The 14,025-nt window shown below is 41.3% G+C and overlaps 1 protein-coding gene across 1 annotated transcript in view; it reads left to right on the top strand.

Moving 5' to 3' along the window:
• Positions 1–11,636, top strand: part of LOC121614372 (neurexin-1a-like) — a 247,551-nt gene extending 235,915 nt beyond the window's left edge. Inside the window, 1 exon segment of the mRNA XM_041948203.1 lies at positions 9,796–11,636. Coding sequence (XP_041804137.1) covers positions 9,796–10,100 — 305 coding nt within the window. The 3' untranslated portion in view covers positions 10,101–11,636.
• Positions 11,637–14,025: the final 2,389 nt, after the last annotated feature.

Genomic DNA, 14,025 nt, shown 5'->3' with positions numbered 1-14,025 from the left:
CAGCCCTTCACTCTGCATTGCCCATAGGCAGGTTAAGGTTAATCATATCTAGTTTCCTCTTCTCTCTGCAGTCTCTCTTTTTCTATCCTCAAGCATTCTGCAGTGACATTAGCAGCTACTAATGTGTTTGACATTTGTTTTAATAGATTTAATTTATGGGTGGGGATACAATATATAGAGTAAACCAATAAATCAAACGGCAAATGAATACTCTCTTTAACCCGATGGCAATGACTGGAATGCACCCAGCCAGGAGGGGGAAAAAAATTGAGTAAATTATTGTTTTAAAAGTAGCTGTGAGATTAATGAAACATTAAGAGCACTGTGCTGGCTTAAGAGGTCACTGCCCACATTTAATAGGTTATTCAATCATACCCAGCTGGAACTCTGTGTGTGTTCATTCCTTCCTTTGCTGAACACAGTGGCATGCACCTTGCATGCCAACAGACCGCCGCTAGCTGAGATGGTTTTACAAATGAAAAGCATTCTGAAGACTAGATGCCCACTGATTGTGATCAGAGCTCATGGCCATCAAACAACACTGATGACCTTCAAGCATCATGCATGCAAAACGTATCGCTGTTATTACTTCAGACTTTGCCAATTTATGCAGACGTTCTTATGGAATTTTGCCATTTTTGTTTTTCTGCCCTCTTTCAGTGAGGATTATGGCGTCCAAGTCTTCTTTCTACATTCTATTTTAAATGAAGTGTGTTCTGAGAGAAAACAGGATTTCACACTCACTGTCAGTCTTTCTCTTTACTGATCCCACCATATTTATATTTTTCAATTATTTTTATTTTTCTACCACACATCTTTTGGGTGTGGTGACATTGATGCTAACACAATGTGTCTGTTCATAAGTCTAAGTAGGGCATGAAAGACTTTGCTTTTCCAAGAAAAGAAAAGAATTCCAGCCAAAGGTCAGTTATGGCATGAGTATGTTGGAGCTTGGAAATATTACCCAACAATTCACAGCTGACCAATCAGTAAAATGCTTCCTAAAGAAGCACTAAAAGGCTGCATTTTTCTTTATTGACTTCTCCATCAGTATAAAATATGTCTGGTCTGTGCACTTACTGTCTTTTTCTGAGCCAGAAAAATAGAATAGTCGTATAATGTTGGTCATTATGGTGCTTTGAGGATGTAAATAAGTCTCTACTTCTGTGTGGTTGCTCGAAACCAAACTCTTAACACGTTATATTTCTTTTCAAGTGCAATGACCATAGAGAACATTAATGGCCACTATTTCTTTGAGCCATTAGTTGGATTTTAAAAAGATATTTTGCAGATTTTGTATGGAGAGATAATGGAATAACTAACAAAAAGAGTGCCTTCGCACTTCGTAAACACAGTTCGCAGAACAGTTTGTGTCAAAACATTTGAATAGCACACAGTGTTAGTCTGTCTTTTTTCTATTTGCACCAGAAGAATATTCAGCTTTTGTCCAATCTTCAAAATAATGGAAACTTCCTGTGTAGCTATTGGCCAAATCTCTATATATCACAAAGACCCTAAGATCATGTAACCGGACTCTTTGGGATCTAATGAAGACTTGTTAGTCATCTTAACACTCCTCTTTCATCTCACCTCTTTTAGTGAAACCCCTCTGGGCAAAGGCTTCCATTCCCTATACCGTACCTTTTGCTGGGCTCATTCAAACACCTTTTAATAATTCTCACTTGGACCTCATTTCATGCTCCCTCAGATCTCTGTTCATCGTCCACGATCAGCATGAGCAGAGCCACTTCAGACTCACACATGCATGCTGTCATCAGGCACACTGCCAGCATGTCACAAGTACAGGATGGCTTGCATCACTTCTCGGGGACACACAGATAATTAAAGAGGGAAGAGGGATTTAATGAGTGTTTTGGCTCTGCTGCAGTTGATACAGTGACCTGTCTGCAGACTGATCCCCAACTATGTGACGGCTCTGACAGCTTGTGATTATGGTTGGATATGGGAAGTAAGAAGATGGTATAACACTAATCTGGCTGAATAACAGCAATGTGTCACTGAGCATGCCAACTAAGCCTGGGTCGCTCTGAAGGCATCCGACAGCCACACCTCCTCAAGCTCCCAAAGAGCCACAATGCACTGCTCATGTTTATCAACTGGTGCAGGTTGCAGAGAGCCAGGTTCGCACAAAACCTGCTTTCATTGCCTTCTTGCTGAAATTAACTTCATTCTTTGGACTGTTTTGCCTGATACATGAATTCAGCTTGCGTGCTTTACAAAGCCCTTCTCTACACATTACCACCACCAGTTAATGAAAGGTCAAGCCCAGTCTGTCCATTCAATATATCCTAAGTAGTCCTGGTTGCTCTATTACCTCTCAACAGGCCTAACGTGCACCTAAAGTAACCCCTTGCCTCCACTCTCCACGTCTTCCCTCATCCATGGCCCCCCTCAACTGGCTCACCCCGTTGCAAATTACCAAACAAATGAACCCTCACGCTGGTGACAAATGAGGAAAAATAGTCTTTGAAGAGGACCATTTATTCAAATCCCGCCTGACAGTGTTGAATCTCTGATCCCATTCCTCTCCTTGAGCGCACGTGGCAAAAAGAAGTCAGGCAAAAAGAAGGGGAAATCACATCAGGCATTTCACAGGATTTTAAATGACAAGTTCCATTGCACCAGTGCTAATATCTCCAAGAGGCAAACTCACGTATCCATACTGAAGAACACAGGTAGAATTAAGAGAAAAGATGCTGTCAAATAAACCCTGCAGCAGCCAGAACATTGAAGCCAAAGCTATTTCAGTGGTCATGTCATTGCACTCTTCAGCGCCTCTCTGTATGGAAAGTGCAATTGCTGGCCAGGCTGTTTCATTTTCTTCACTAACATTTATGGATCAGGGTCATGTAAAAGATCATCTGTGCTTCTCTGTTTACGGTTTTGTTTTAGAGGAATCTCAGCAAAAGCTTGCTGAAAGCAAATGATTTGTGACTAAATGACTAAACATTAACTGTTGTCCTTGTGACTAAAACAGCAAGGACTTTATGATGGTCTGGATGTGATACTGTAATGTAAGTCTCGCTCTGGGATGAGACAGAGAGGAGAAAGTTATTCTGGCAGCTTTTACGCAACTGCAATCCTTCTAAAGTTAACCCCCCTGAGTTTACCTCTATCGCTTCACAAGTGCACCCCCGCTATGCTGCCATGAAGCTAGGCGCCACTTTAAGGTCATTTTCCCCATGTCTAATTTTACCCTTGGGTACGCTCGAGTAGAGCGTATAAGAGCAGCCATCATTTTAAACACTTGTTTCAGGCGCTATTTCTTTCTCAGTTTATGTGCCTTCATTCTGAGGTGATGGAGTGCTAATGAACCGACAGGCAGATGCATTTTGACTGAGGTCTTATGAGGCTCTCTCGAAGGCCTCGCGCCTGGCACAATCCTTTGCTCGAACGCAGCTTGAGGGAAAGCAGGGCAGGGTTAGCTCATGGGTGACAAATGAGCCGCATCATCAGGTGTATCAGTTAATCTAAGGGACTAGGAAAGATTCCCGCGTGTCATCAGGTGGCTGTTTGAGAGACACTGCTGAGACTAAATGCAAGCTAATGAGCTGTAATGAAGGCTAATCTTTCGGGGCAAAACATGATCGTGTCAGCACTGCACTAAATGCACTGTTAATCCTTTAAGTAGTGGTCACCACTCGGCTTTCTTTGTTAAGATATTCATTTGGATTTTGCAGGAAAATATTAGAATTTTGGCCAAGAATCTTTGTGCAAATGTAAAATTGATCGACTGGATCACAGAGCCTCCTTATTTCACTTTTCCAGTAATGAAAGAAAGTCGTCAGTTGATTGAGGGTTTGGCAAAGTCTCTGCCCTAACGCAGCCTGTAGGAAGCCAATCAACAGATCCAGGCAGCCCAGAGCTGGAGGTGTTAGATCACAGAGGGAAGAACAACGCACCATGGTTCTGTTATCACATGGCCCGCTCCTGATATAGCGAACTGAGGCCACCTGCCTCCCGAGCGCTTCCAACTCACCTTGCCGCGGGAGCCAGCCGAGGTCCCATATACAACCCTGGAGCGCCACGTCGAGAGCTCTCCACTCCATCAGCCTGCTATGTTATCTACACTTTCAACTTTTTGACCCCGAACAATGGATAGATAGCAAATATGAAAGCAACTCACCGTTAATGCCCACACAATGGCTTGCTGGGGAAGAGCCGTGTCAACCAGTGGCTTTTGCCCACAAGGCGAGAGCATTCTTCACACCTGTCTGCAAGGATAAGTGGGCTTGTCACAAGCAGAGCTAATCTGTTGCAACGCTCAGTCACACTCAATCCCCCAGTGGTACTCTCCACTTGTCCTTGAATGTCTGCTGGCATTGGAAGCATACTTGGGCCGCTGATCAGTCTAACCATGGTGGAAAACATGTCAATGGATGGCAGCCGCATCTCCTCTCCTGGCAGACAGCCTCGAGAACTTTTGCCCTTTACAGTTTACACGTTTTCAAGCTCTTTAGTCTGGCATGAACAAGATCTACCCAAAATAGACACACGTGCAATCTGTGTGGGTCATTAGCTAATATTACACCATTCAAAGCGATGTTTGCCTGAACATTAAGCTGTCACTCAAGGAGAGAAATGAATGCAATCAAAATACTTCATCTCTAAAGCCATCAACAGTGAGTAAGACACAGGAGGGAGAAACAGTGAAGTGTGCTATCAGAGATCATCTGTCATCCTGGACAGCATTCAGAATATGAAGTGGGCACACTGATGTGCAATCACTTCCCTATTCACTGGTGGAAATGATGCCCAGAAGTGTAACATTCTCTGAGTGTTACCGAACATTTAAAGTTTGTTGTTGTGCAAACACTGGATAATAACAATATTCACTATAATTATTGTGAAATAGATGTAAAGTGTAGTCTAAAGAGGGAAAATAATACTGTGCAATGAAAATTGTTTGTTGCTAAGTTTTACTTCCCCAACTACAAATCAAGTACACTTTTTCAAATGCGCAGTTTTAGATTTTCAGAGGTGTTTTACTGAAAATACAGGTTACCCTTCCAGACAGGCATTTGTTTGCATTCATTTCCATGTAATGAAAACAAATGGAAGATTCTTGAAAGTTGCCCTATCCATCACAGCGAGCATTCATCTTTGTCAAAGAGGCTTTATCTTTGCAGATTATCGAGCAGTGCAGACCATGGGCGAGTCTAGAGAAATATTCATGGGTGACACGGAGACTTTCAGGGGTGAAATATATATATAATATATATATGCAGATTTAATGGCAATCACATACATCAATATTTGCTTCAAATTCAAATTTAATTTAGGAAAAATTGCATTATTCGGGTACAAGCAAAAAACATTTAATAAAAAATATCTATTGGTGGTGTTAGAAATCAGTAAATTGTTTCATTTCATTTTTCCATCTCTTTTTATTAAACATAGTTTAGCCACTTCGCCTAAAATCTGGCCATAACAGATTAAATGGTGTACCATATAGATAGCATATCCCTTATAATTTGAAGCCACACACTTGGTTTTACCAACGATCCAGGTTATTCAGTCTTTATCCAGTAATGCTGATTAACTGAGCTTCAGTGTGAAACGTGAGGTGACAGTGAAAGGAGCTACGTTTGGAATGGAGTGTCACTGCATTGCTAACTAATGTGGCTGCTTGTTTGGAGCTTGGAGCGAGTGATTTTAGTGCTTTTTAAACCGGCTGCTTTTGTATGTTGTACTTGCATGACTGATCTGAAACGGGGGCCGGGAGAAAACAGAGCTGCTGCCCGCTGCAGGGATGGCGAGCGCAGCTGGGTGTGTCACAAATGCTGTGAGCAGGACAACAGGAAATGCAGACAATGGAGGCAGAGCTGGTGCAGAGCATTGTTTTAGTCTCAAAAATAATACAGGCTTACAGGACCATGAGGCGGGCAGGTACACATGACAGGGTTCCAGGAAACAGAGCAGGTTTGCCGGCACAGGTACACAAGCGACATTGTAACACACCGACAGGGGATGAATGACTGAGAACAGTTAATGTGTGGAGGAACTGAGGAGGGAAACAGGGAACAGGTGAGTGGGGAGGAGGAGCAGGAAGGAGCTGATTGGCTGGGAAAACAATAAAGGAGCACAAAGAAGGGAAACAGTGCAAACAGACAAAACACAAGAAAACCGTACCAGGTCTGGTGCAGACTTCCCATGCTGCATTTCCAAGCAGTGATAATGTAATTGACAGTATTAAAAGTAGGGTTGATGCTTGCTGTGCTAGGTTTGCTCAGTCAAAGAGATTTTGTCAAAAAACATTTGTAAATATTATCTTATTGCAAACAAATTGGTGGAAGCCAATAGACAGCCGGACAAATTCATCAAAAAATCTGAAAACAATTCACATATTTGCACAATGGTTAGCTGTGATGTATAGTATATGTGATTTGCAGTAAATAGGAAAAAACATGCAAAACCATTGTCCCAGGCCTTTCAATCAGAAGTGCAGTAGCCGGTCATATTAACTGTAATCTGAAGGACACGTACGCCTTCACCCAAAAATCCCAAAGAGCTGTCTTGCGTTTATTTTGTGCTTGTTTGACATTGAGGAATTGCTACAAATGTAGTATGTAGGATGGGATGTGCTGTATCATCTTATTAATTCTGCCTGTCCTTCACGGATCAGGGAGAAACAACCTTTTTATACAACAAGAGGCAGAACTTTCCTCTTCGCCCGCGCTCAGAGAAGTTAGTCTGTCATAAAGTAAGGATTTGATCAGACAAGGTGGTTATGATGAACTCCAACAGCAGCAAAATTTTGTTTTTCCATGTCTTTTCCTTTTGATTTAAGATGGAATAGAGAGTTACTCTCGACTGTGGATACAGAGTTTTAGTTTAGAAAGAGAGCTCCTCATGTGGAAGTGTTACTCTGACTGGCCAAGATCAAAGGTTTGGAATAATGAAGAGACAATGTCGCAGTTTTTGTTTTAGAGTGAAATTTCTTTTTAAAGCCGGTTCAGTATCAAAGCTGAAGAAAGCAATTATTTCCTAAAATGAAAATTCTCTCAAAAAAGTAGCGAGAAAAGTGGGACAGCAAAATGGGACATGAGGGGCGACATGTCAAATTAATTTCAATAAATATCAAATATCCATTTCATTGAAACATTCAGATGTTTACACCTGTCACTGTAAATGTCCAATCAGATTATTCTGATGACAGATGATTTGACTTCACATGAATATTCATGAAGATGTCAAATGAATATTGTAATTACTAGTAATGTGTATGCCATTAGGGTCTGTTAATGAGCTCATAACCTATATACATCGCTTAACCCTAAGTTTCAATATCTAATGAGTGTTCATTGCATTGCTACTCTGTATGTTGGGGGAATATAGCGTCACCAGCTGACTGATGGTCTTACTCTTTAAAGAAGCTTTAATATTATAGGAAACACTTTGCGCTGTAGCTCGATGACTGCACTGTGAGCACACTGTAAGAGGAGAAGCCATCTTTTAATATCCTGACAGAAAAGAGCAGCTTAGCCTTAAAATCTTGCAGTAATATTGGGGATGCACCAGTCTGACTTTTTCAGTCGCGATACTGATGCTGATGCTGATACCCGGGCCTTGGGTGTCTGCACATACCAAGTACCAATCCAATACCAGTGCTGAATTAATAAGCTGTACGCCTCGCTGTGTGGAAGAGGCCGGGCTCACTCTTCGATGTGTCAGCCTTGACGTTTCTCTCCTAGCTTTGTAAAACAAAATGTAACGAATAGATACATAGATATACTGAATTGTTATTTATTAACTTTGTGGTATCCGATGCCGGATCGACCCATTATCAGCGATACCCACTTCAGCTATTTGTGTCAGTATCAGCCTGGTGTCCGATATCAGTACCATGTGCTGCATGTCAAAATAATATCCAACCACAAATTCTAAGGTTTTATATCATAAATATCAGAAAGTTGAATGCAGCTTCAAGCCGTTTAATTTCAAGATGAAGCCTTGCTTGCTTGACAAACACTATGCAAATACGTTAAAATGTTGCTCAATATTCATCACATATGAACCTAGCATGCCTCCATGCATTTCACCTCCAAAATTAGATTTCTGCAGTTCATAACATGTTTAAAGGGAGAAATAATAACACAGCCTTAAGTAAACACCCATGAAACAAAGATACATTTTCATCGTATGCAGCACCATCAAGGTTTTACAGCGAGTTAGAAAGTGGGCCATACGGCGCTTCAGAGTACGGGGTTACCATCACTACAGTGCATTCAGAGATCACTCAGTGAGAGTGTTTCAGCACTCGGTGGCCAAGGGCAAGGAGGAACACTGCAACGCCTGTTACATACCTTTAACAAAACTGTCCAATCAACACAGAGGAAATGCTTCAGACCTTCATGTCAACACAGTTATTTACGGGGCTGTAGTCATTGCTTGTTTGCTCAATGTTAATGCAAATCAAAGCATAGCATCTTCACGTCAACACAACTATGATCTGAACCCAGCTGTAAATCCCTCAAATATATATATATATATATATGTATGTATTTGTTTTTTTTTTTCCCCCAATCCAGTAGAACCAGCGTGCTTTCATTTCCAAATGTTACTGTTGAGTGTTTGGATTTCACAAATGCAACAAAGAGGGCTTAAGCAGAAATGATGACTGCTACAAAAACACACAGAGATGTGCCAGGAGGACTGAATAATATCAGGGGGCTGACGTGTTTGCAGAATATGTTCCATTGAATGGCACCATCTCAGAACAGAAGTGGGGACAGCCTTTGGCAAAATCTGCTGAGTCAATTGAAGAATTGTTTCTCTCTGAAAGATTTATTTCCAGTGACTGTGTGATACAGTCATGCTGCTTGGATGTATAGTGAACGCTGGAAGTGCGGCCTGTTCATTCATGACTGTGCTGTGAGCCACGTTAAGGGCTGCGAGCTTTAGGCTGTGCTTCTTAATGAGTCATTAACACATTAGTCTTCTTGTCAGCTTCGCTCCTGAACTGAGCAGATCTCTCTATCCTACAGCGCCTCACCTTCTGCACCCTCCCATATATGAACAATTACAGTTCAGTGAATGTCATCGGAATAATGTTCTGCAGGAATTAAAATACTGATGGGCAGTAGATTAGCCACGTAAAATGACATGTACGGGGGGCAAAGTCTACAAAAATGTCCAACTTCTACATTTATTGAAAGCTCTTTAATACTTGTATTTCTTCAGGGCGCTGCAGGAATTGATTGTGAGGCATTTCAATTTAATTTCTAGAGTAATTTTTGGGTTCTGTGACTGTCAAATGATGTGAAATATGAAGTATTTTAGAGTTTTATGTGAAAATCCACATGGAGGCACCTGTGTTTCATATAACTCTGAGGGTAACTTTTACAGTTTAAGCTTGCATACCAGTTAGATTGTTAAAGGCTTTAAGATTCAGATACTTTTGTATTAAACTTTTTTAGTTGAGGCAGAAAGACTTTGACTGGGACCCCTCTCATCCTCATCATTGTACGCCATTTTATTTAGCATCATTGGTGGTTGACATTGTTTGTTGTCTCGTCACTGTGCAACTGCATGCTCTTCTGTCAGGCAGGACAGCCAATCCTCTCAGCCATCTGCATCTACGTGCAGCTTGAGCAACCTTGAGGCGTGGTGTCTGCACTATCATTCACCATTAAACTGAAATATTGATCCACACATGCAGAGAAGAAATGCGTTCATTCACTGCCATAAATCTAGTTATAGTAATAATGATAAAATGGAAAGGATGGCGAGCTTAGTCCATCCGTGGTAATCGTATCTCTGTCTCCCTTGCAGCCAATCCCACTGGCACCGGAACGAACGGCTTCCCGGGCACGTCGGAGGTCTTCCGAGAGTCCAGCAGCACGACGGGGATGGTGGTCGGCATTGTAGCGGCGGCGGCGCTGTGCATTCTCATCCTTCTCTACGCCATGTACAAATACCGGAACAGAGACGAAGGGTCGTACCACGTGGACGAGAGTCGCAACTACATCAGCAACTCGGCGCAGTCCAACGGCACCGTTGTCAAAGAGAAGCCAGTCAACACCGCAAAAACCTCAAGCAAGAACAAGAAGAACAAGGACAAGGAGTACTACGTGTGATTGTCAAAGCTTTGGTCTTTGCCAGACCAACTTTAACATTAATCGAACAGACAAATCAGGACATCAACATGTGTACAGTATAATAACAAAGATGAACATTATTTAGTCACTTTTTCCTATAAGACAATGCTCTGAAAAGTAAATATGACAAATGAAAAAAATAACTTTCTTTAGACTCAAGCACTCGACAGTGGAAACTATTTACTGTCCAGAAAGAGACTGATGGAATAATGGCTCTGGCAACCATCTGAAAAGGAACTGAACACATATCTAACATGTCAACCAAACAGCATTAACCCATCTGTGACTTGCTTCCTTGGCTGGGATATTGTGATCTAACTCCCTTGTTTCTGGCAAACAGAGGAGCGCAGAGACACTCTGCAAAGGGAGATCCAGCATTACAAACTTAAACGTTTTCATTTACATTGCCTGTGTTTTGTGTTGTTGAGACTTTTTCTACAGAAAATGACACAATGCATAAATAAATACATACATAAATACGCCAAACATTTACTGTGGATGAAGAGGAAAAAAAAAAATCAGGTGGCCGCGTATTGAGAGAGAACAATTCCCCTGATGGGCGTCCGAGGAATCAGCCAAAGTACACACTGAAGCAGCGGCGATGGCCGGCAAAGACTAATTCCTGGCTGACTGAGCTGCCGCAGTGCAAAGATGAGAACGGATGGCAGTTTCTCTTGAAAGACTATGTTTTAAAAGAAGAATAAGTCCATTGTGCCAGTAAGAAAATCTGGAGGCCTTCGTTTTCACATCAGTGAACTCAAAGGAGAGAGTTTCCTCAGAACCATGGGGATCTCTGACAAGCGATCAGTCGGGAGCCATGCACGCAAAATTATCTTATTACAGTACATATGTTGATATACAGTACAACCACATCTATATGTGCTTTCTGGACTGTGACAAAGTGGTGTTTTATAGCCTGTTGTATAGATGATGCAAACTATAACTGCTCCTCAACCATTTTGGAATAAAACTAAAAAAAAACGGTCAAAAAGAAGACATAAGTGTTAATAAGTGTTGCTAGACATAGAAGATTTTATGAAGACATCTGCATTTTTATTTTCAGTTGGATAATGATTTGATTCTCCCCTGTTTTTACATGTGTTCCTATATAGTTTTTATACAAATGCCAACCTGAGATAGCTGATCCCGGACCAGTAGTAGCCTAACCGTACCCAAAAACTGCACAAGGCGTTGATAGCGTGGCATGACAACTTGTGTGGCTCTCTTTCAAGGATACTGGTAGAATCACTGCCTTCCTCCTCAATCCTGACTTACATGAGTGAGAATGAAGACCAAGAATATGAGTGACGACGACGGCGACGATGATGATGATGATGATGATGGATGATGATAAAGATGAATTAACTTGCTGTGTGTGTTTCCAAGTGGTATTATACGATTGTCCAATGTGTGCTTGGGCTGATGCAAAACCAGAGGAGAATAGCTCAAATAAGTCTCCGTTTCAACTGTTCTGTGTTTGTTCTGTCATTCTGTCAGTCAATTCTGCTTTCCAGAGACCTGTACTTGGAATGAGTCTGAGGAAAATGACCATGAACTATAAATGATGATTATAAATTCTCTTTGTTTGCTCCTCTTTTATTTCTTCTTGGGTGTTTTATGTTCGATTGTAACTCCACGTAAAAAAAAAAAGAATTATAAAAGCTAGTTTTGAAAAATCAAATGAATAAAATATTACCTAAGTGAACTTAAAGCAGTCTATTGACAAAATGTATCAGAGAAACGTGCAGGTGTTATGATTTTCATTTTGTCATCAAGCAAACACGCTCTACGTGATTAAAAGAGTTCGCCTGGTGCCACCTTTTTTTATTCTATGTATTCTGCTTCCTTGTCTAAACCTGGGTCCTACATGACCCACAATGCAACTGCCAACAGTTTGGTCTGTGTTGTGCTAGTAGCGGCTAACGAGCTAGCGATGAGGAGCGGGCTGCAGAGGTCAGATATTCAGGCTTGTACTCAACAGTGACTCGAGTGACATCACTTGAGGAATAGAATCTGAATTTTCGCTGCTCTGGAGCCACAGAAGGCTTTATGCAGCTTTCTCTCCCCAAGACAATGTGGAAGCTCCGCTTTCAGCATTAGTGCTGGCTTGTGTTTTTTTCTTTGGTCGGTTCATCACTGTTTTTGTGTCATTATGGCTCTTGATGTTGCATTGAACCATTACATCTATTCATGCATCATATGATTTATAGCACATGGTGAAAAATGAGTCACTGCAGAGGAAGTGTCACACTCATGCTAGAAGGTTTCGACTTGATTGTACGTACATGTAAAGATCTGCTGTGATAGTTTCTACATTTTCCACAGGCTTCAACAGCTTTCCTGGTTTGCTGCTTTCTTAAAGAATGAAATACTGCATTTATTTCCTCATCATTTACTCTTGCTTATTATTACTTTTTTTTATTTAGTGTAGAATAGAATAAAGATAAGCTCTATAAAATAATGGTTTGAAGGCATGTTTAGGGCATTTTTACTTTATTTATTGCTTTTAAACATAAACTTTAACTCTGCTGCAGAACATTGAAGCCCAGTAGTAGTAGCAGCCACCTCCATGTTGCTTTTTATCTCTAGAAAAACTGTGCACCTCATCAGATAAGTCATCGCCATGCTCATCTTGCTAAAATGAGCTTTTAGCACAAAGCTATTTCTTCACTTTAAACTGAAGTTGAAAACTTTCAACCTCATCGTGGGAATTCTATCCAAAGGTCTAGTGATCATCTTGCAGAGGATCAGACACAGTTCTTGGCGTTGAAGCATCTCTCCACACGTAGAGTAAATCTCTACAAGGGTGCAAGTAGAGACAAGGGGAGTGGGAAGTGGTACTTGTCCAACTGAAGCACTGCTTCTTACTATATGTCATGGTTTGAGTTTCAGATGAACAAACAGAGGCATGGCAGGCTCTGAGCTGGATTTAAACTTGCAGTTCTACAAGAGACTCCACCCGACTGCCTCGGCTGCCCAGGCAGCTTTCTGACGCCGTAATGTGTTAGGTGTGATGTGTTACTGTTCTCCATATGGAAATTCCTCTTTGCAGTTGGCTGAGTAGATGCTTGCTAACACAATATCACACATCGAGCCGTGTTTACGCTAAAAATAGCACCGTTTTTTAAAAAAATGCAAAGGTGTGGTGCTGGTGAGAAGATGAAGTGCAATGCAGGAAGTCCAGCTGAAAGTCCCTGAAAATGTGGCTTCAAAACAAATCCTCAATGGCATTCAATAGTCAGAAACAATGAAACAACGATCACATTTTAAAATAATGTCCTTCATTATGATTTATTGACACTTAAACAGTCAAAACACCAGCTTATCTGCTTGATATGGACCACCCCCTGGTTGTGGTTTGATCAGATTTGATTGACTGATTTAAATTGCTGTATTTTGATTGGTGCACAGACGCACTCAGCAACAGATACCTCTCGTGTGAAATAAACAATTAATTCTCAACTCTGACCGATAATTTTACTAACAAGCGGATATATTTACAGGACCTTTGAGTAACACATCCATGACTGTTAGGGCTTGTTACAAGTCCAAACACCACGCAGCACTTTGTGAGGCAGGACTTTGCCACTTTGTGTAGTTATCATGCAGACAGTCATTTCTTCCTCTGTGTTGACGATTGCAGGGTAAACAGTGGGCTACAATTATACAAATATCTACAGGGAATGTGTGCTTGTACAGAAATAATTGGCCATTGCAGTGTGATGCCAGATGACTTTGCATTCCATTGCAGCAAAAGTGGAGCCAGGTTAAACTTGTTTTTTGCTCTGCATTGCTAAGTAGTGGTCTCATTGACATTAATGAGGAATTGTATACTGTTGAAACAAAGCCTTACACATTACAGCGACCCAAGAAATGTACAGACACGGTGACACGAGGCTGATCT

This window comes from Chelmon rostratus, chromosome 11 (genome assembly GCF_017976325.1).
Source record: "Chelmon rostratus isolate fCheRos1 chromosome 11, fCheRos1.pri, whole genome shotgun sequence".
NCBI classification, from domain to species: domain Eukaryota; kingdom Metazoa; phylum Chordata; class Actinopteri; order Chaetodontiformes; family Chaetodontidae; genus Chelmon; species Chelmon rostratus.
This window is presented reverse-complemented; position numbering and strand designations above follow the sequence as displayed.